General features: G+C 40.8%; 1 protein-coding gene across 1 annotated transcript in view; it reads left to right on the top strand.

Moving 5' to 3' along the window:
* Positions 1–22,686, top strand: part of INO80 (INO80 complex ATPase subunit) — a 106,019-nt gene that overhangs the window by 47,377 nt on the left and 35,956 nt on the right. The window contains exons 25-26 of the mRNA XM_021695784.1: positions 14,172–14,312; positions 20,046–20,271. Coding sequence (XP_021551459.1) covers positions 14,172–14,312; positions 20,046–20,271 — 367 coding nt within the window. The remainder of the gene's footprint in view (positions 1–14,171; positions 14,313–20,045; positions 20,272–22,686) is intronic.

The following is a 22,686-nucleotide window of genomic DNA, read 5'->3' as shown; positions in this document are numbered from 1 at the left end:
ATATTAGGATAGTCAGAGAACTAGGTAAATAGAGTCACCATGTAGAAGATTCTCGATCATTCTTTTTAATAGTCAAAAGAACGAAACTGACATTTGGAACTTAAGGAAGAGTCTCACTTTCAGAAATTGCTCAGAGAGCTGAATGCACGTTTCACTGTGTAGTTACCCTGGCTTGTAGTTAGTAGTCAAGGTCCATCTCTGTCTTAGTATATTCTGGTATCTACCTGTTATATCCCTGGTATTCAAAGATTGTATAAATAAAGATAATTAATTTTGAAAGAACCCAGCTGATCCAAACTTGAGCAAAGTAGTTTATTATGGGAACTATCCCCCCAAGAATGGCTTTGTTAGAAGGTGCCTGTCACCACTACTGTCCTATTTCTCACACTGGTTTCTCTGAACTGAGTTTTTCTTAGTCAAGAAACATTTATCTAATTTATCTAGAGAACATTGGTTTTGTCTGTTATGCAAAGAAGAGTAGAGAATGAAATTTTGGACACCTAATCTTTTAGAACAGATTTCCAGGGCGCCTGGGTGGCTCAGTTGGTTAAGCGACTGCCTTCGGCTCAGGTCATGGTCCTGGAGTCCCTGGATAGTCCCGCATCGGGCTCCCTACTCAGCGGGGGGTCTGCTTCTCCCTCTGACCTTCCCCCCTCTCATGTGCTCTCTCTCTCTCATTCTCTCTCTCAAATAAATAAAATCTTTAAAAAAAAAAAATCAAATAAAATCTTTAAAAAAAAAAAAAAAGAACAGATTTCCAAAACTCATTAGTTAAGAATATAAAAGTTAAAACTTAAAACGCATGATAGGGTGCCTGGGTGGCTCAGTTGGTTAAGCGACTGCCTTTGGCTCAGGTCATGATCCTGGAGTCCCAGGATCGAGTCCCGCATCGGGCTCCCTGCTCGGCAGGGAGTCTGCTTCTCTCTCTGAACCTCCCTCCTCTCATGCTCTCTATCTCATTCTCTCTCTCAAATAAATAAATAAATAAATAAAATCTTAAAAAAAAAAAACAACGCATGATAATTTTAGCATACATACAGACATCAAAACCACACTTTGAAATTTCATAGTCTAGGGACGCCTGGGTGGCTCAGTCGGTTAAGCGTCTGCCTTCAGCTCAGGTCATGATCCCCGGGTCCTGGGATCGAGTCCCACATCGGGCTCCTTGCTGAGCAGGGAGCCTGCTTCTCCCTCTGCCTGCCTCTGTCTCTCTCTCTCTGATAAATAAATAAAATCTTTAAAAAAAAAAAATTGAAATTTCATAGTCTACTCTGATCCTGCCAGTTTTCATTTAAAAAAAAATTGACAAAAATGAGTCTTTTTTAAAAAGAAAACGTCAAATATTAGTTAACAGTGCTAAGAGTTCAATGTAATAATTATCTGTTGTGCTGATGTTTTTCAATTGGTTTTAAATATAAGGTCTTGGGCTCTTATGTGTGGGATGAATTCATTATGTTTGCTTTGTGCCTATCATTCCTGATAAGACTTGTTTGCTGTTTTTGAGGTCTAAAAAAACAGTTCTGGCATTGTTAATATAATTTACAAATCCTGTGGAAGACCACTTTGTTTAAATAGGAACCCTACTACTGTGGAATCAGTTTTTTGTGTTCACAGGAAATAGACTTATAACTAAGTATGCTTACTATTTTAAGTAAATGTCCTGACAGTATAACTTGAGATATTTGCTGTAATTCAAATGGTGAATTACAAACTTAGGAAGGATGAGAAAAGCCTTGAAAGATTAGAAAAGGACTGACATAAATGTGGAGTCCATCTTTAAAGATTGTGGGAGTAGGAAGAAAATTCGTGAGTGATAACCAGTACCCTAACGAAGTTATTAGGGAAGTTAAAAAAAAATTTTTTTTTCTAAGAGAATTAATTAGCAACTATTTGAACTCATGATTCTAAGAAGCAGCTAACTTGATTTTGAAAAAATGAGCATTTGCTTTGCTTTAGTACACAACAAGCCAAGTAGATTAGAGAGAAATAATAGATATAGCATATAAAACTTTTTATATCTACTCTTTTGTTGTGTTGGTTGTCCTTCTAGAGATATTAACATGCATATAGGAAAGTGCACAAATCGTAAGTGTACATACAGCTGAGTTACTTCACAAACACTACTGGAACTCTACTCCAGAAGTCCCTTATGTCCACTTCCATTCACTTTTCCTCTCCACTGCCTTGCCTTCCCAAGAGTTACTGTGGGCAAATATTTGGGTGATTCCTAGTTTCTCTTGTTACAAATACTACTGTTGTATTACCGTACAGATCTTTTAGTGAAAATTCAAACAGTTGCACCAGTGTTTTCACTCTCATTAACAGCATATGAGAGGTTCTGGTTGGTCCACATCCTTGCCAGAATGTTATATTATTTGTTCATTTTAGTAGCCTTTCTGTGTGGCTTTAAATTACATCTCTCTTATGACTAATGATATTGAATACCTTCCCTAATGCTTATTAGCCATTTGGATAACCTCCTTTATGAATTCTTATTCAAGATACTGCTTATTTTTCTATGAGGCTGTCTGTGTTTTCGTAGTGATTTGTAGTCCTTATGTATTGCAGATTATCTTCTACTCTGTAGCTTACTTTTGCACTCTCAGTGGTGTCTTTTGTTAAATAGTTAGCATTTTTGTGTCCTGTTGAAGAAATCTTTGCCTATATACAAAGGTCATGAAGGTAATCCTCTATATTTTTCTCCATAAGTTTTTTTTTTTATTTACCTTTCATAATCCAATCTACAGGGAATTGTGGTGGTTTTTTAGTCTGTTTTTTAAGGATTGTCTTTTTTTTTGCATATAGATAGAGATTTTACCCAGCTCCGTTTATTGAAAAGACCATCCTTACTGCCCTCAGCATCACTTTTGCCAAATAGGTAGCTGTACGTGTATGGGTCTGTTTCTGCGCTCTTTTCTGTTCCATTGGTCCATTTGTCTATCCTTGAACCAGTACCACCCTGTATGAACTATAGCTTCATAATAAGTCTTGATCACTGGTAGCACAGATTTTCTAGCTTCATCTTCCTTCAGTATTGCCTTGGCTGTTCTTAGCTCTTTGCATTCTTATGTAAATTTTAGAATCAGCTCATAAATCTTATTTTAAACTCTTCAACATTGTAGATATATAGGCCACTGGTCCCCAAATTTTTTGGTTATGTCCCCATTACTAAAATATGTTTAATCCATTTTGACTATACCTGTGTATTATTTTCTTTAAAATGATACACTTAGCCTAACATGTTAATATTATTTACCTTGTGAATCTTGCATATGAAGCTTTCTTTGTAGACCACTAGTCTGGATAGTAAAAGAAGCCTAATTGAGTAAGGAATGGTGATAGAGGGGAGGACCCAGTATTTACTGGGGGAAGTACTCCTTTTTCTTCACACACCCTTCTCTCTTTCTCCATGCTGTTTTTTTTTCTTTTTTTAAGTTTTTTTTTTTTAAAGATTTTATTTATTTGAGAGAGAGAATGAGACAGAGAGAGAGAGCACGAGATGGGAGAGGGTCAGAGGGAGAAGCAGGCTCCCCACCGAGCAGGGAGCCCGATGTGGGACTCGATCCCGGGACTCCAGGATCATGACCTGAGCCGAAGGCAGTCGCTTAACCAACTGAGCCACCCAGGCGCCCTCTTCATGCTATTTTTAATTGTTCAGTACCAAGGCCAATTGGAGTGAATGGGTGCATCATTCTATATGTCAGAAGAACTGATTTATTGATTGAATGAATCTCTGGTGGTAGAATTTGGTATTGGCTTAATGATCAGGGGTTCTCTGATGCTCCTTTTTTCTGCTGGTCAGACTACCTTTAGAATCACCTCCTCTCAATGTCAGTCTACTCCCACAGAGAGCATATGTAATTAATGTTGTTTACCAACCTGTTAGTCAGCAGTGTCTGCTGTGGGCAAGGTGTGTTAACAGTCATGGTCCCTGCTTTCTGGTTTGAAAAATCATTCATGCATGTAGTAAAAACACACAAACTTAAAAAGACTTCATTTTTTATTTTTTTTAAAGATCTATTTATTTATTTGAGAGAAGGAGAGCACAGGGTGGGGGGGTGCAGAGAGAGAGAGAGAATCTTGACCAGACTCCCAGCTGAGTGTGGAGCCATACACAGGGCTCAGTCCCACGGCCTTGACATCATGACCTGAGCCAATACCAAGAGCTTAGTCAACTGAGCCACCCAGGCGCCTCTTAGAAAGACTTTAAAAACAAAAATGAGTCAAGAATTGAAAGAAGACATTAATTGCCAGATTGGTGGTGGATGATTAGTGGTAAAGTTCAGAATGGGAAATCACCTTAGATTGAAATGGACAAAGAAGTTGTTATAGAAATGGTGTTATTTTATTTTTTTTAAAGATTTTATTTATTTATTAGAAGGAGAGGGAGAAGCAGGCTCCCAGCTGAGCAGGGAGCCCGACGTGGGGCTTGATCCCAGGACCCTGAGATCATGACCCGAGCCAAAGGCAGATACCTAACCGACTGAGCCACCCAGGTGCCTAAAATGGTGTTGTTTAAGTTGAACTTCAAGTGATAGGGATCTGGGTAGGAGGAAGGATATTCCAAGTTAAACACTGGAGCTAAACAAAAGAAAGGGCTACTAAGGTAAGTTGTAGGAGTCTTTAAATGCCAGTCTGTTGGGGTTTAGATATTAAACCAGGAGTTTCAGCCTCTTTTTGGCTTGTGTTATTACATAGATGCTATAGTTGTAGTCTTGGGGAAATAAACTTTTGGCGGCTACTGTCAAGCCATTGGAAGGAGTAATCTGATAGCCAGTTTCACGAAGGCCATTTAATCACTCAGATCACTGAGCACACCAGTGGGGATCTCAGTTATTGGTATTTGATGAAGATTAATCTCAGAGTGTGGTGTCATGAAAGATGAGACACCAGGGGTCCATATTAAGGAGTCTGTTAAACAAGGTTGCAAGTATCAAGTACTAAGAACTCAACAGAAATGGTAGTAACTGAACAATTATAGAGAAAGGGTCAATGGGGCTCTTGGGTGGCACAGTTGGTTAAGCCCTCGACTCTTGATTTCTGCTTGTCATATCAGGGTCATGAGATCAAGCCCCATGCAGAGTCTACTTAAGACTCTCTCTTTCTCTTCCTCTGCCTGCCCGCCCCCCCCAATAAATAAATAAATCTTAAAGAAAGGGTCAAGGGACTCTTGATTGATTTGATATGGATGAGCATTGTCAGTGAAGGAATCACTTCCAAAACCCAGAGTTCAAGAGAAGATCCAAGAGAATGATAAATTCTATATTAAGTTTAAAGCAAATACACAGGGACGAGATTAGTAGCTTCTGTTGTTGTGAGTGTAGATAGAACACAGAAGGCCCAGATGCAGGGATTTACAGGGAGAGAGATTCTGGTTAGAAAGTGTGGAGAGCACATGAAGTGTTCAATGAAGTGTGACAGTTAAAAAGAAGAATAGGGAGGCATTTAAGGAGGGACACTGGGTTTAAGTCAAAGTTGAATTTGTAGGGGAGAGGAGACTCAGATTTGAAGACTAAAATGGAAAAAGCCCACGAAGAAGGAAATTAAACATGCAAGAGAGACAATTGGTGGGATTGCAAAGTGGTTAACTACCCTTTTTTTTTTATATGGTAGAAAACTCCAATGAATACTGGTAGAACGGTATTAATGGAAATTAATTAACGGAAAGGTACTCTCTTCCACAGAGAAAGTTTCACTATTTCTAGAAGCTCTGAAACTAAGCTTAACATGAAAAAAGAAAGAGCCTGGGTGACTCAGTCATTAAGCCTCTGCCTTCGGCTCAGGTCATGATCCCAGGGTCCTGGGATAGAGCCCCGCATCGGGCTCCCTGCTCCGCGGGAAGCCTGCTTCTCCCTCTCCCACTCCCCCTGCTTGTGTTCCCTCTCTCACTGTCTCCCTCTCCCACTCCCCCTGCTTGTGTTCCCTCTCTCACTGTCTCTCTCTCTGTCAAATAAATAAATAAAATCTTTTTTAAAAAAAAGAAAAGAAGAAGTGTTACTAAGCAGTTCTGTCGTTTTATTTTTTATTTTAATTTTTTTATCATTCCTTTTTCTTCCCCAAGTGAGAACACAATTCAGGTGTTTGGACATTTTATATAGTCCCTCTTGTCTTTGCGGTCTTGTGCACAAAAAAGTAAATGTTTCCTGAATGACTTAATAGTGGTGCTTTGTATTTGTGTTGGTTTTCCCTTTGGAACTTGGTGTGTATTCTCATCTGAGGGAATGTCCCCCAGCCTAAAATTACAACATCGGTATTTAGAATAGAATTTTGTGAAGAGTTCTAACATTCCCTTGGAGTTTAAGAAATGTGGGATTGGTAACTTGTTTGGTCACTCATTGATTATATTGTATGTCAGTTATTTTAGCCCTGCAGTTTCTGTTGATCAGGAACTTGGGAGCAACTTAGGTAGGTGGTTCTAGCTCAGAAAATCTTACAAAGTTCCCGTCAGCTAAGGTTACAGTTATTTGAAAGATTGACTAGAGCCATAGGATCTACTTCCAAAGTAGCTTACTTACATGCCTAGGAAGTTGATGCAGGCTGTTGGCTGGAGGCCTCAGTTCCTTGCTGTGTGGACTTTTCCATGGGGCTGCTTGAGTATCATGACATGGCAGCTGGCTTTCCCCAGGGTAAGTGATGGGGGGTGGGGGGCAAGCAAGGAAGAGGCACAGTGCCTTTTATGATCTAGTTTCGGGAGTCATGCTAGGAGAGGGGAAGGAACTAGGTTCTGCCTTTTGAAGAGAAAGTTACCAAAGAATTTGTGAACGTATCTTAAAATGACCAGAGCCTCTTACTGCTGGGCTGATACCTTTAAATTAGTTATTTCATTATAAAGTTTGTTGTGGTATTCCTAGTTCTGAGATTTTGGCCTAGGCTATTGATGGGTTCTGACTGTGACATCATAAATGTTCTTAAATTGATTAAAGGATGTTGGTATCTCTCCCTACACTCTGTCACTCATCTTCTTCACAATTTTATTAGCCACAACAAACTTCAGCTGGGGAGGATATTAAATACAGGAAAATGTCTGGCTTTCATCTTCAGCAGGAATTCATTGCTCATAAGCTCTAAGTCCTTGTAAGCAAAATTTTTTTCATTGCAGTCTGTGTTGTATTCTGTATCTTGCATGTTCATTTGATTTGCCAACTTAATTCTGATTAGGTAACCTTGATTATTTATAAAGAGATGCTATTTCTCCAGCTCTTTGCTTTGCTTTCTTTTGTGGTCCTAAAAAGTGGAATAGGCTTATTTTACTATGCAAAGTAAATACAAATTTTGTTTCAAAGTTTTAATGGAAGTGGGGCACCTGGCTGGCTCAGCCAGTGGAGCGTGCCACTCTTGACATTGTGAGTTTGAGCCCACATTGAGTGTAGAGATTACTTAAAAAAATAAAATCTTTAAAACAAAGTTTTGATGGAAAAATACACAAGTGATTCCATGTTCAAGATCAGTTTTTAAAGATGAAGTTTGGGGCTATTCTTTTTTTTTTTTTTTTAAGATTTTATTTATTTATTTGACAGAGAGACACAGCCAGAGAGGGAACATAGCAGGGGGAGTGGGAGAGGGAGAAGCAGGCTTCCCGCGGAACAGGGAGCCAGCTTGACGTGGGGCTCGATCCCAGGACCCTGGGATCATGACCTGAGCCGAAGGCAGACACTTAATGACTGAGCCACCCAGGCACCCCCCCTTTTTTTAAGTAATCTCTACCCCCTACATAGGGCCCAGACTCACAACCCTGAGAGGTCAAGAGTGGCATGCTCTACTGATTGAGCCAGCCAGGCACCCTTGGGGTTATTCTTGAGTGGATAGACCTGAGAGCAAAGACCACGGGAAATGCTAAAATTGGAAGCAAGTGTAGAATTCTTTCTCTTGTACTATTCAAATAATAATTTCAAGTAAAATTCCTTTATTTTTTTTTTTTAAAGATTTTGTTTGTTTATTTGACAGAGAGCGAGAGAGGGAATACAAGCAGGGGGAGCGGGAGAAGCAGGCTCCCCGCTGAGCAGGGAGCCCGACATGGGGCTCGATCCCAGCACCCTGGGATCATGACCTAAGCCAAAGGCAGATGCTTAACAACTGAGCCACCTGGCGCCCCATAAAATTCCTTTAAAGCTACCAAATTAGCTTTGAATTAATTTTTCCACATGCAGCTTTGTCCTCTTATTGCAGAAAATTCTTCATTCTTCTCTGTGCTTTCATTTGTTTTATGAAGAGTAGTAGTTATTGTTCCAGCAGCCTGTCTCCTAAATACAGCTTCCTATCATTGGATCCAGGTAAAGGCTTTGTTCTTATTCCTCTGGGAAGACAGCTAATGAGTGTTGACTTAGCTACATGTTGTCATTTTGTTCCTGGTAAGCTATCTCAGATCCCATACTACTGAGTCATCCAGCGGTCTAACCCAGTCCTCACCTCCTTCTTTCCCACTGTGGATATGAATGAATCTGGACAGTGAGAAGCTTTTTTCCCAGGGGTGCCTGTAAAACCCTTGTTCTCACTCTGCAGTGAATGTTAGGTTCGAATTCTGTGTTACAGAGTTCAAGGAAGTACTATTCTCGTAATACTGGCTTTGGGATGATAAATACACATGAAGGAACTAAGGAACTAGGCTAAGGATACAGATCGGATGACATTTAGAGGTGTTTTAAACAAAGTTTAGGGTCTTTTAAACTCTCTTACTTGACATGAATGCTTGTCTGATACTTTTTTCTCTTATGATACTTGTGAAACAAAAGCCAGCATGATTCACTGTGTTCCACTGAATTTTATTGTGTTCCACCCGGCTGTACTGGTGAGAATTTTAAGAAGGAAAAGTAGTTAGTTAAAATTTTTCATAAATTCAATCTCACACACCTCCTTCCCCACTGTGAGCTCTGGGCAGAGCTCCTTTCTTGTACAGTTTTGTAGGGGTTAAAGAATACAAGTTTCACACATATTTTAATCTTGTTTTGCTTAGAAGAATAAAGAAAATCCAGAATCTGTAGGATATATACCATGCAGTCATCTTTTGGGGAGGCAAAGCAGATTTTATGCTGTATCCAGTTAAAAATGATGATTGGCAGAAGCAGAGTACAGGGTGTCCCTCTCTTTTCAAAAGTTTACGGTTATGCCATTTGGCTTTTAAGAAGGACCTACATTCATACCTGTTTCACTAATCAAAAGAGATCTGAAGAGGACTTTTGCTTTTTCCCAAAAAAGGCAAAAAGCGGAAGTAGCATTCAGCATTTGTTTGGCACGGAGCCCTTACAGAGCCCTGTGCACCGGAGCAGTGAGAGCGGCACGGCCCAGCTCCCTGCCCAGGTACTAGACTCAGCATCCAGCTGCCATAGCTTTCAGCCATGTCTGTGTGCGTCTGTGCTGTATCTCAGTTTATTTTGTGCATCCGTTAGCAAGGTGTGTCCTAAGGTATCGGAAAAGCGATTTTGGGGGGTCTGGGAATGCTCAAAAATTTTTCCATAAAGTTTCATTGTAATTGCTTTTTTGCTTTATGCTATTTCAGCTTACAAAAGTTTTCAGAGGAATTCTCTACTTTCGGGTAGCAAGGGAAACCTGTACCAGCATTGATTCCATCTCCTGTATCTGTCTCAGTGGAACTCTTGTCATGGTAATGGCCACTTAGGCATCATGTGTGTCAAAAGCTTTACATACTCCACAGCTTTTGTGAGCTAGGTCATAAAAATTGGGGGCAGTTCAGATTTTGCAATTTAAAATATGCAAAAGGATCTAAACATAAAGAATTGTTTTTGAAAAGAGTGGTGTGTGTTTAAGTTTTAAACACTGTTCTCTATTTTATGCTTAGAGAGCTTTGACTGGCTATTGATGAAGAATCCCAAACAGGAGGTTTTAAAAAGCTCATCTGCTAAATGTTAATTTGCAACTAGAGTATTTATGTATGTTATTATTTCCTGAGATCATGAAAGCTGCCAACGCCCCTTGTGGAAAACTCTGGGAAGCCATTGTATTCAGGGTTTTTCTGTGCTTTATTTTCTCTCTTTTTGTTTGGTCACTTAAAATACCTGAAAATAGAATCCATTTAGTCTAGCAGTTGATCTATAAACACTACACCCTTTCATTTAAGGTGAGACCTTTCCTCACAGACTCTTAATTTTATAGAACAAACTGACAGTTACCAGAGGGGAAGGGGGTTGGGGGAAGGTTGATGAGGAGTGCACTTGTCGTGACAGCACTGGGTGATTTATGGAAATGTTGAATCACTGTATTGTACACCTGAATCTAATATAACACTGTATGTTAACTAACTGGAATTAAAATAAAAGCTTAAAAAGCAAAATAATAATAATAATAAAGTGAGACCTTTTCTCTGTACCTATGTTTGATGTATTCTTTAAGAACAAAAGCAGAAAATTAATTTGAGTAATGAAGACCTAATGGTAACATAAATGTTCCTTTTAATTTTAAACAAGACATGGAGAATAAAGTATGGCCCCTTGTTAAGTGGGTAAGTCTATATCTGAGGGGGAAAACATCTGTGTGTTTTCTGTGCTATACTGTGGCAAGAAGTTTACAGGTGTGGGGCCTATCTTCCTGCCCTACTTATTTTCCATTGAGACTTTTGTGTAGTGCCAAAAGACAAAAGCCTAACTTCTCTGCTATGTGCATGTTGTCGTTCTGGTAGCAAGACACATATAGCTGCCAGTGCCTACAGGGTAATGAAGACCCTCAAGAGCATGAGGAAGGGACAACAGAACAGCAGAACCTGTGCCCACATCATAACCAAATCATGTCTCCCATGGATTGACATTCTGTGTCTTTTTTCTAATTTGTTCTAGGCCAAAACAGACTAAAGCAGTAATGAAACTTCTTTTCTGTCCCTCCTTCACCTACTCACCCAAGCATCTTATGCAGTGGTGTTTAAGGTGTCCTTTGTGTTCTTCTGTGTTAAGCATTAAATTTTTTTGTAGGTAGCAGTGTCTAGTAGTTCATGTCATTATGTGAAAGGAATGTGGGTAATGTGGTATTAAGGACCACCTATCCTAAGGAAGAATTGATGGAACCAAGGTTAAGAGAAAATAATGTAGAAAAGTATAGACTGAGTAAAATATGCTGGGGAGGTGGTCAGGGTTTCTCTAAAGCTAAGGCTGTGCATGAGCATTTTGAGCTAGTGAATTTTTTTTTAATCTAAAATCAAAGCTACAAATCACCCTGCCTTTAATGACTTCCAGTGAGAATATCATTTTAACCTAGCTCATGTAAGACAAGTGAACATGTTTTATTTGGGAATGACCAACCCGGGAGTAGAATTATCATTAGACTTTTTCCGGAAAGGTGTCACAAATAACATACTGTGTTAAAAGGACTCCTACAGTGACTGTTGTAACTCTTTCTTACTAATAACTATAATGTTGAAGAGAAAATAATTGAAGGAAATGTTCATTCTTTCATCTTTTATCTTTATATTCTAGGAATGAAGTAAGAAACAGGCTTTGTTGAATTTTGCCATTTGAGAATACTTAAAATGAGGGTGACTTTAAGAGATCCCTGGCAGAGACATTGTTTAGTTACTGCTCTTTAGAAGTTAGTAAGCAGTTCAGAGGTGTTTAGGTCAGCTACTGCTGCTGCCTCAGTCCCCTGAGTGGCAGTAGACACCCTAACTAGCAGTCCTGAACTACTACTGTAGCTCAATGACATGAGCAGTAAACTAGACTTTTCTCTCCACCCCCTAGGAGGGGCAAGGGTGCTTACCACCAATAATAGAAAATGTGCTTGCAGAAAACAAGAGGATTGACTATCTTCATCTGTGCATTAGAATAGGATTGTTTTAAGTGTATGTTCTTACCTATCCAGTATCTAGTATTGGAAGAACAGGGTGATACCTGGTCTAATAATCTTTGTAATGATCCTTACACTAGGCATTCAGAAGGTAATGGACATCGAGGCGGATGAACTTCAATGCAGATGCTAGCCAACATAAAGATGAGAACGCAGATATTATTGAAAAACTATCAGAAGGTTAAAATTCTTTTCTGGGTAATGACAGGGACATCCACATCTAGAGGAAAATATCAAACATGTCAAAGCTACGTGGACCTAATGTTGTAATAAAGCATTGTAAAGACTTCCATACAGTGTGGTTAGAAACCACTGGAGACGGCCCAACTCTCCTAGAAACAGTTCAGGCCTTTCAGTTTGTTCATGACCATTATTCAGAAAATGCTGATTGGTGTTTGGAAAGCAGATTATGATACACATATCCTGGTAGACAACTTAAGATGGCTTCTCTCAAAGTGTGATCCTGAAGAGCCCATTTACTTTGGGAAAAGATACCTACCGAACAAAGAAGCCTTGAAGAGATTTGGTCCTGGAAGCTTTTGGTACTGGAATTGTAACTATTCTTCTGTACAGAGTCCTGGTTACTGTTCATCTTGCAGTTTGTTTTCTTGACCTTGTACCAATGTACAAATTTGCCTACCTTGTGTATGTATTATCTTCATCTGTATGGTTATTTAGGTTACCAACCTGCCTTATCTGAGAAAACAATAAAGAAAAAAAGTGAAGTAGTCAAGAATGAAGATCCAAAGATAAAATGTCTAACATTGCACTGAAGAAAGAATTCCATCTGCAGTAAAGAACAGTGTAATCCCACTGACAGATTCTTTTATGTGAACATTCCATACTTGAAAAAAAATTTTTTAAAGATTTTATTTATTTATTTTGAGAGAGAGAGACAGAGATAGCAACAAAGGGCACTAGTGGGGAGGAAAGGGAGGAGCAGGCTCCCCACTGAGCATGAAGCCTGTTGAGGGGCTTGATCCCAGGACTCTGGGATCATGACCTGAGCCAAAGGCAGATGCTTAACCAACTGAGCCACCCAGGCGCCCCAACATTCCATACTTTTAAAAAATCTTTCTCATGAAAGCTTATAAACTGAAGCTTTACTATGAGCTTTTAGTCTGTTAAAATGTATTGATAATGTAATATAAATGAAGAATTTGTTTTTTTAAAAATGGTCAGATAAAAGAACTAAAGCAATATTGTTTTCTTTTCCTGACCACTTATATTGATGTCACTGAATAAATGAAACAGCTAACCTTGCTAGAACTGTAGTTGACTCTTGAACGACGCAGGGGTTAGGGATGTTGACCCTCTCTGCAGTCAAAAATCCACGTATAACTTTTTTTACCCCCCCAAAACTTAACAACTAACAGCCTCCTGTTGACAGGAAGCCTTACCAATAACATAAACAGCCAGTTAACACATATTTTGTATATGTGTTATATACTGTATTCTTACAACAAAGTAAGCTAAAGAAAATGTTACTAAAATCATAAGGAAAATACATTTACAGTATTATTTTTGGGGAAAAAAAAAACATGTATAAGTGGATCCACACATTTCAAACCCATGTTCTTCAACGGTCAGCTGTACATGCACTGTTAATATACATGTGTGATGCTAAACAGATGTGCCTTATGCCTGGCTGGTTCAGTCGGTAAGTAGAGTATACGACTCTTGATCTCGGGGTTGTAAGTTTGAGCCACATATGTTGGTTGTAGAGATTACTTAAAAATAAAATCAGTTAAAAAAAAAAATGGGCCTTGGGCGCCTGGGTGGCTCAGTCCTTAAGCGTCTGCCTTCGGCTCAGGTCATGATCCCAGGGTCCTGGGATCGAGTCCCACATTGGGCTCCCTGCTCCACGGGAAGCCTGCTTCTCCTTCTCCCACTTCCCCTGCTTGTGTTCCTACTCTCGCTATGTCTCTCTCTGTCAAATAAATAAATAAAAAATCTTAAAAAAAAAAAAAATGGGCCTTGAAGAAAAATTTAGAAGGAAATATTGTTAGCCATCATGTTTTTAATTTAAGACGTGAGTTTGCATCCATGGTGTAACCAATGAACCAAACTTACCCCCACATATACGTTGTTTCGTGTAATGAAAGTTATGTTCTAACTATTTACAATTAACAGTATCTCTTCCAGAAAAAGGTAGAATTAGAAATGCCACTTGGCTTACAGTATATTAATAAAACCATGGTTTAAAATTAACATGAGCTTTGGCTATATTATACATTTGGTTCTAAATACTGGTTTATTGTTTATTAGAATTAATATTCACTAAGAAGAATGTGTTTAAGTCAGATGTTTAATATTTGACATTTTTTCCATTTTGCTTGCATTAAACATACTTGCCAGTGGCACTAATTTGCGTTTCTGTTTTGTAGTCTCTGGTTTTCAGCAGCCACTGTAAAGCAGTGAGTGGCTACTCAGACCAGGTCATCCATCAGCGGAGATCAGCTACCTCCTCGCTTCGTTGCTGCCTGCTCACTGAACTGCCATCTTTTTTGTGTGTGGCCAGTCCACGAGTAAGTGCCACAGGAGGGAAGAGACAAAATAGATGAAACTTGAAGGAATAAACCCTCTTTTAAGAGATCCATTTCTTAAACAGAACTGTTTTAAGCTGTTTGGACCTTAAGAAACATAAATCCTCACTATTTAGAGGACATACGTGGTCCTGGCTTTCCCAAGACAGTACTCCTCCCTTTAAATTGTGTTGGTTTGAGAACTGTTACATGGTAGATAAGAACGGCTTCTTTCCCTGACCATGTCTCTCCTGTGTAGTTCTCCTTCAGTCAGGGGCTCTAAACTACCATGGGAACAAGCCATCTGTCAGGTAGATTATCACCAAACAGCAGGGTCAGGGACAGTGGAATATTTGAAAAGGAGAGGGAGCCATTTGTTACCTGCATTGAGGCTTTTGAGGGTTTTTTAGAGGAGGGGGCCAGATTGGGAGGGAGATTTGATCTGGCCTTCTCGCCTCAGTGCAGTCTCCAGATAACAAAAGGAAACATAACACTCCAGCATCAAGAAACTTCTTAGTCTGGTGTTCTCATGCTTTCCTCAGCAGCCCTGCCTAGACTGTGGTTCACAGGTATGTTCCCTCTGAAAAGTGACTGTTGCTCTCTATTCACCATTCAACAATCATAGTTTTATTTGCAGGTTGGGAGCAGTTTCTGTTGTGGTTTCAACATTGAGCACCTGTTAGAGCCTTCCTAACACTCCATTTATCAAAACAGGGCACTCTGGTGATTGCCCTCAGCATCGCCGCAAAGGCTCCCCTTCTCACAGTGCAGTTTTTTACTCTGCTTACCTTTCCTATTCTTTCCTGTCGTTGATCAGAGCTAGACAGAAGCTCTCTTACAACTCTGAACAAGTATGTGAAGGGAGAGGGCTGGGTAGAGATGCGCCAGACTCTGTGGTAAGAGCAGAGAAAAAGTTTCTGTCTTCCCGGCTCATTTCCTTTTGCTTTAAGGAGCATCTTTCAGTTAGCCAGGAAAACTCTTGAAGAGGCCGACGTTTCTCACCCTTCTGTGTTTTACCTTGTTCTCTCCACTCATTCTAGAAGGTCTGCTGTGTTCACAGTTCTGTTTAAAGAAGGTGGAGCCTTTTGAATCTTCCTTAGTGATATTTTTCTGTCATTATTTACATCAGCTTGCATCCTTTATTAAGTTATCTAAGGTCAGAATCTGGCAGGGGGTCCCAAGAAAGTTGATGAATGGAAATGAGATGATGGTGGTACTGAGTCCTGTTGACTCCTGCCTGCCTTCCCTTCTTTCTGCTGACCTGTACTACATGAACTTGATTCCCAGGCCACTGTCAGCTGTGATTTATATTGGCTATCTAAATAGAAAGTATTTAGATTTTCTTTCTTTTTTTTTTTTTTAAGATTTTATTTATTTGACAGAGAGACACACAGTGAGAGAGGGAACACAAGCCGGGGGAGTGGGAGAGGGAGAAGCAGGTTTCCCGTGGAGCAGGAAGCCCGATGCAGGGCTCGATCCCAGGACCCTGGGATCATGACCTGAGCTGAAGGCAGACGCTTAACGACTGAGGCACCCAGACGCCCAAAAGTATTTAGATTTTCTATGTATCCTGTTCTTCCAAAGCATTTTTGGTCTTTGAAGCTTAAGTCAATGCAGGGAAATGCACCTTTTCTAGAAAACATCTAAAGTCAGCTGCTTCTATAGAAAGTGGTCTTCAGGTTTCATAGTTGTGTGGTTCATTTCCTTCTCACCCTCCCGATCTGATGTATATACTGAGAGGCCTTATAAGAGGAAGTCTAGATTTCAGAGAGGGATGTCTAGATATTTTTACTTCTCATATCCCTAGTGATTTATAGAGCCAGTTAAAAAGTGAGCTGCCTTGGGCTGTCATGGCATTTACAGGCATACAAATTCTTCATTTGTTCCACTCAGAGCTCTGTAGCCAGCCACTCTGAAGAACAACCCCACTCTGCCAACACACACATGCAGTACCTCAGCTGTACAGCTGGGGACTTGTTTTCTGAGGAGCCCAAAATCTAAGCTATCATGCCTAATGCTGCTGTTTCCCTAAAGGACAGTAAATAGTGACTAGCTTGAAGGATGCTAGAATAGCATAAAGGTGGGGTGGCGGGCAGGGAACAGGAGAAAACTTTGTATCATTTGGCTGAAGCACTCTGTCCCAGCACCCTCCTTTCCTACTCAGCCCCTCCCTCTGTAGAGTTTCTTCACATAGCAGATGCCAAACCTGAAATGGGAGTAATTATACCAGGGTTATATGGAAAGGAAGAGGAGTTTTAAATATGTCTGAATATTTATTTATACACTCATAACACAAGCTTTTACCTTTCAGATCAGGCCTGGAGTGTGAGTAATCCTGAGATACCTTGATTATTTTATATTGATTTCTAACCCAACTGTGGTGGGGAAAACTGACTTCCTTTGAAGTCTAACCTTAGTCTTGAGCTAAAACAAATTAATGTCCCTGTCTTATGCTGTGGAAACTTTAGGGTCAGTTCTGGAAGAACTGTGCCACTAAGGAAGGAATTATAGGAGCTGTTTTCTCATTAGCTGAGGAAATAATTCTGCAGGGTTAATAAACTAAGACCCTGGAAATCCATCTTACCAAAAAACTGAAGCGCTTGGAGTGGTCACGCTTCCTAGAGCCAGAGCAGGAGTATACACGTCCTCGGGAAGGACGCGCTAAATGCTTGAGGAGATGACCCTTGAAGATACTATAGTTTAGGAAGTTAATGAAGCAAGAAACAGAGGTTAGCTCATGTGAGACTGAAGAGAGTATGCATTTCCATTTGTGGGGAGGGAAGAATGGTATATCATGCTTCATCTCCCCCTGCTTCTGAGCTATCAGGAAGGCCACTTGGGGTTAGAAGAATGGGTGGAGGCTGTCTAGGATAGAGCTGACTTGGGAAGCACAGTTTAATTAGAAGTGGACTTGTTTGCCTCTTTTGGGACCTCATGAGTTCACTGCTTACGTACTTACGACATGACATTCTGTGATTCTGCATATATCTTGATCCAGGGCTCCTGCCAAAGAAGCTTATCAAAACATAAAAAATATTTCACTAAGATCTGGGCCTTGCATACTACCTAGTTTTCAATCCTGGACTTGGAAGGATATCAGCCAAATGAAATTGGAAAATAGGTGAAAGTTCATAACTGGAGAAAGTTGTTTTCTTTTTAAACTCTTAAGAGTGCCTAGGAGTGAGTTCTAGGCAGGAAAAACATTTTCCCTGTGTCAGTGTTCCCTGTTCCTTTGTGCTGAGTTTCTAGCTTTTGCCTTTTCATCTGGAGAATCTGGGCCTTATACTTACTTACTTACTTACTTATTTATTTTAGAGAGAGTGCGTGCATGAGAGCAAGTGGGGGAGGGGCAGAGGGAGAGGGAAAGAGAATCTTAAGCAGGCTCCACACCCAGCACAGAGCATGATGTGGGACCCAGTCTTATGACCCTGAGATCATGATCTGAGCCGAAATCAGGAGTCGGACGCTTAACCCACTAAGCCACCCAGGTGCCCCCTAAAGTCTATATAATTCCAGTATAAGTTCTGCTTTTCTGCAAAATAAACAACAGCAGCAAAAACAAAGCCGTTATGTTTGAGTGTAAAATTGGTCAGTATGAGTCTCTCGTTAGAAAAGAGTAAATGTGCTTTATTCATCCAAAAGTATATATACTATATAGAACTGGTCATATAGTAGTCTAACTTCTGTAGTCTGACCACTGCTGCTTATATCACTGTTACTAAAGTACAACCACCATTGATTGTGAGGTTCTGGGACTCATACCTAGATGGTAGATAGCCGCTGAGATACTGCCAGGACAGGCCATAGCAGGAAAGATCCAGTTTTTATTCACCTTTTTTTTTTAAATTTTTTTTTTACTTTTTAAAATATTTTATTTATTTATTTGACAGAGACACAACGAGAGAGGGAACACAAGCAGAGGGAGTGGGAGAGGGAGAAGCAGGCTTCCTGCTGAGCAGGGAGCCCGATGCGGGGCTCGATCCCAGGATCCTGGGATCATGGCCTGAGCCAAAGGCAGATGCTTAACGACAGAGCCACCCAGGCGCCCCTATCCACCTGTTTTTTATTTCTGTCTTCATTTGTCTATGTTCAGCTTTCGGTGGGAAAAAGGAATAAGTTGGAAGTAAGAGAACATACTCCTTTTGGAGTGGGTAAAGATGACCACTTGAGATTACCAACACCTGCGCCTAGTACTGTGTGTGAAACTGATTGATATGTGAGCCTGTCTGGGTTTTGGAGCTCCAGGGGCCCAGCTTGCTGTAACACCTCCCTGTAGTTTTGTGTCTGGACTGTAGATGGCACTGTTCTCTAGCCAACTCAGTTCAGCTTCATCTATAAGCCAGAGTAGAGGACGCTGTGGTATTAGTACATGATGCTCTTTCTATTGTTTTGGTATCTTCTAGTCTCCAGCAGAGGCACCTGCAGCCCCGTAGTCAGCTAGCTGACTGTTAATGTACCCCAAGGCAGCATTAAGGCTTGGCCTGAGGGCCGTGGTGTTCGTTAAAAGCCTAGAGCTGTTCGCTTGTCCCTTAGATCTTCTGGATCAAAATCTGCACTTTAGATAAGCTCCCAAGAAGGTTCTTACTCATACCAAAACTTGACAACCATTCCATTGCCCTAAAGATTGATGGGCATGAAGATAGAAAAGTTAATAGCAAGATATATTTTCCTAAATGTCTCACTTCTGGGAAATAATAGCAACAATAAAACTAGCTAACTAGGTACGGCCAGTGTTCTGTGTTCTGATCTCTCTCATTCCTCTGCACTTGCTCCTTATACCCAATTTCTCCCCATTTCTTGGTCTTGCTCCAGGGTTTTTCTGAGCAATTTAGTGCATATAATGGGACTTTAGCATTTTTATCAGCCTGAGCTTGCAGCTAATCACAGCCTCCAAATTTCAACAGAAGGTAACTCAGGCTTCTAATCGGGTGATTTCACAGTTATCTGAATACGCAGATGCTTATTAGAGTGGGAATAGACCCAGATCACTAAAGGATTAAAAAGCCCGTTTCTTAATTGGCGGGAGCCTTCTATTCCATAGGGGGGAAGGGGGGCAGCATTTCAGTGTTGTTGCACCTTGTGGGGAGATAAGAATTTGTGCATAGCCTCTGTCCTAGCCAGGAAATGAATCCACCAGTCTCTGGCAGTTGCTTTCTCCACCCCCCTCCACCGTATCCCAGCTTATGGCCTACAAGAAAGGTTCTCTTATCTTTCATTAGGTTTGTCAGTCAGCATCCTGGTCAGGGGAGAGGAGAAAGAAGTATTGATAAACTTGGGAATTTTGGCAGAAAAGCATTAAAGATAGCTTCAAATGCACCAGGCAAATAACTCTTTTCGTTCTTTAGTAATGACTGCGTAGCTCCAGCTCCCTTTCTGATCTCCCCATTCTGTGTATGGCTAATAGAATTTCACCAAAAACACTATCCAGCAATGAGGGGAGGTGGCAAAGTTGGATCAGAGATGCATAGAACCATGATAGAATTATTCCTGACCTGGTATCCCAGTTTTTCTGCAAACTCCTGCACTCTCTGGATCTTTAGTTTGCTGCAGATTCATGTTAATAAGAGGTTGGCCTTTTCCTTGGACCAGCTCACTGAGTCAGTTATTAGAGGCAGCTTATTTGTCAGAACAAGGAAGTTAAAACCACTAACCTAAGAATTATCCACATTTGTCTGATTTCAAAGTTGGAGTGTAGGAAATGTGTAAGAGCTGTCTCATGTGACTGTCTCACTGCAGGTTACCGCAGTGCCATTGGATTCTTACTGCAATGACCGAAGTGCAGAATATGAGCGGCGAGTGCTGAAGGAAGGAGGGAGTCTGGCAGCCAAGCAGTGTTTGTTAAATGGGGCCCCTGAACTGGCGGCAGAGTGGCTAAATCGACGGTCCCAGTTCTTCCCAGAGCCAGCTGGAGGACTGTGGAGCATCAGGCCTCAGAATGGCTGGTCTTTCATCAGGATTCCAGGTAAGTTCTCTGTTCTCTTGGCGTTTTGCCCACTCTGGCAAGGGAAGAGGAACCGAGGAGATACTCCATGTGGTGGCTTTAGATATTTGGAATTCAAAGTTCTTGGGGTTTGTTTCCTGTTTTGCCCTTACTAACTTTATAGGTAAAAATACTGAAGTAATTTATGACTTAAGAGAGAAATGTTTTTTAGATTTGTGCTTACGTACTCTCCTTTGACAAGCTTACAGCTGAGAAAGGAATGCCACCCTTAAAAAAGGGGGGGGGGGTAGAAATAAACTTGGTAGGAAAGGCTCCAGGTCGGGTGAGTACAGTTGTCTTGTGCCATTGCCAGTAGGGTGAATGAGAATGTCGTCACTCTCAGAAAGCCTAGTTGAAGTAGCATAAACAGTGTCCTGCACGGAGCACTAGAGATCTGAATGATAACCAGAAGAAAAACACTGTGTTTTGTGCCAAAATGCTAGCAGATTCCCAGACCTCCTAGAGTCAAGGTCGAGGGTTGAAGGGAAACTAGGTTTTCATCTTTGCTTTAGTGAGACTACTTTTAAGGAAACTGAACACAGAGTTCATAGGCTTATGTTCTTTGCTTACACCTGCTGGCGGATTGGAGTGGTAGTTGAGAGCTACCATGTCAGTTTTGGTTGTCTAGATTCTCTGATACTTTGTATTCTTTTTACTGGATATAATGGAAGTAAACTAGAGCTGCGCGTCCAAAAGAGAGAATCTGCCAAGTGTCAAGAGACTTTGGGTCAGCCTGGTAGTAGCTGTGGGTGTGCTTTGGACTAGAAGATGCCATTTTGAGTTTATGAGAGCCATATAGTGTGCGGCCTTGTAGCGGACTTAGAATACCTGAAAGCAGTGGGTGAAGGTGTACTGTTGGAAAACAAGGGGAAAGCCCAGTTGTAAAGCAGGCCTGGTTGGTAGTGGCAATAGAGGACTAAAATCCAGCAGGACTGGAAACCATCAAATCCCAGGCAGAAGATGAGCACAGGTGTTGAAAGAAGCAAGACAACACCTTATTTCTTCTTTCTCCCCTCTTCACTCTGGCTCCTAAGTTCCCAGTATAGGAGTAGAGGGCTTACTGCTGGCGCTGTGGGAATCTCTTGTGGCTTTTCCTGTTCTTTGAAAGAAAAATGGGCCTTGTTTAAATAGCAGGAAGTGTCTGAGTTCTTTTCGCATCGATAAAAAGCGCCAGCCTCACTGGCTGTTTACTGTGAGAACCAACCAGCTCCTCACTGACCCCATTGTGCTCTGTAGACTGGCTGGGGCAGGGCAGCGAGGGGTGGGGGGTTGTGGGGTCACTGGAACCTGTATTTTATCTCTTTTTTCTCTATACTTTTACATTTTCTGTTTCCTTGGGAAGGGTTGGTTCCATTAATAGTCCCCGAAAGACCAAAATCTCCTGGATTTCACACCTTTGAATACATCTCCTGTTTTACCAGGAGAAAGATGTACAGTCCTTTCAGAAGTCTCCTCTCCTTGGAAAAAGGAGTTATTTCATCTGTTAGCCTAGTTATACTGCCATGGGATATATTCATTTTGTCCCTAAGCAGACTCTTATACTGTGGCCAGTAAGAACTTGTGTCTAAGTGAAAATACTGTTAAGATTGTACTATAGGATCGTAGACAATATTGTAAGAAAGTAGGATAGGTCTGTACAACATTTTGAGATCCTGTTTTAAAGAGAGGTTTGACTTGGCACAATCAGCCTAATTTCTAGGGAATTGTGCTCTTCTTGGCTCTGTGCCCTGCTTAGCAACAGGTGGTGCTGTTGTCCAGCACAACTTTGGTAGCTCCTGAAAAATTGGGTAATGGATGCCAGGCCCAAAAGACCCCAATGTGTGCAGGGAAAGAAAACCCATTTTTTTCTGCCTATCTTACTGGGTGCTGAGCCAGCATGCTTAACGGAGAAGTAGAAATCTTGTTCCTTGCTTCAGTATTCGAAGGCTGTTGCTGCAGTCTCTTTCTGCTTAGGCCTTTTCTTTCAGGGTAGTCCAAAGAAATTCAGTCCATCTGCTTTCACTTCCCACATACACAGGAACAGCTAACAACGGGCACCACTGTTGCTTCTTTCAGGTGCATCAGAGTTCTTTGTGCATCTTCATCTCTGAGCCTCCTCCTCTTAGCATCAGTTTGTTCTCATTAGCAAAGGAAAGGAGATGTGGGAAGCAGGAATATGTGAAAACCATTGAATCATGATTTTGAGATGAAGCTTCTCAAAATGCAGACACGAGACAGATTTACATACTTTAAGATACTTGTGTGGAGGGAGTAAATGTGAATGGAGAGAAAAGATAAGCAGGCTGCTGGAGAAATCCGATGAGCTTAGCTTGCCTACTCTACTAAATGACTGAAAAATATATGGGCTTCTCTTTTTTTTTTCCACCTTCCTGTGCTTTTAATGAAAAAAGAAAGAAA

Source organism: Neomonachus schauinslandi, chromosome 9, assembly GCF_002201575.2.
Source record: "Neomonachus schauinslandi chromosome 9, ASM220157v2, whole genome shotgun sequence".
NCBI lineage: Eukaryota > Metazoa > Chordata > Mammalia > Carnivora > Phocidae > Neomonachus > Neomonachus schauinslandi.
This window is presented reverse-complemented; position numbering and strand designations above follow the sequence as displayed.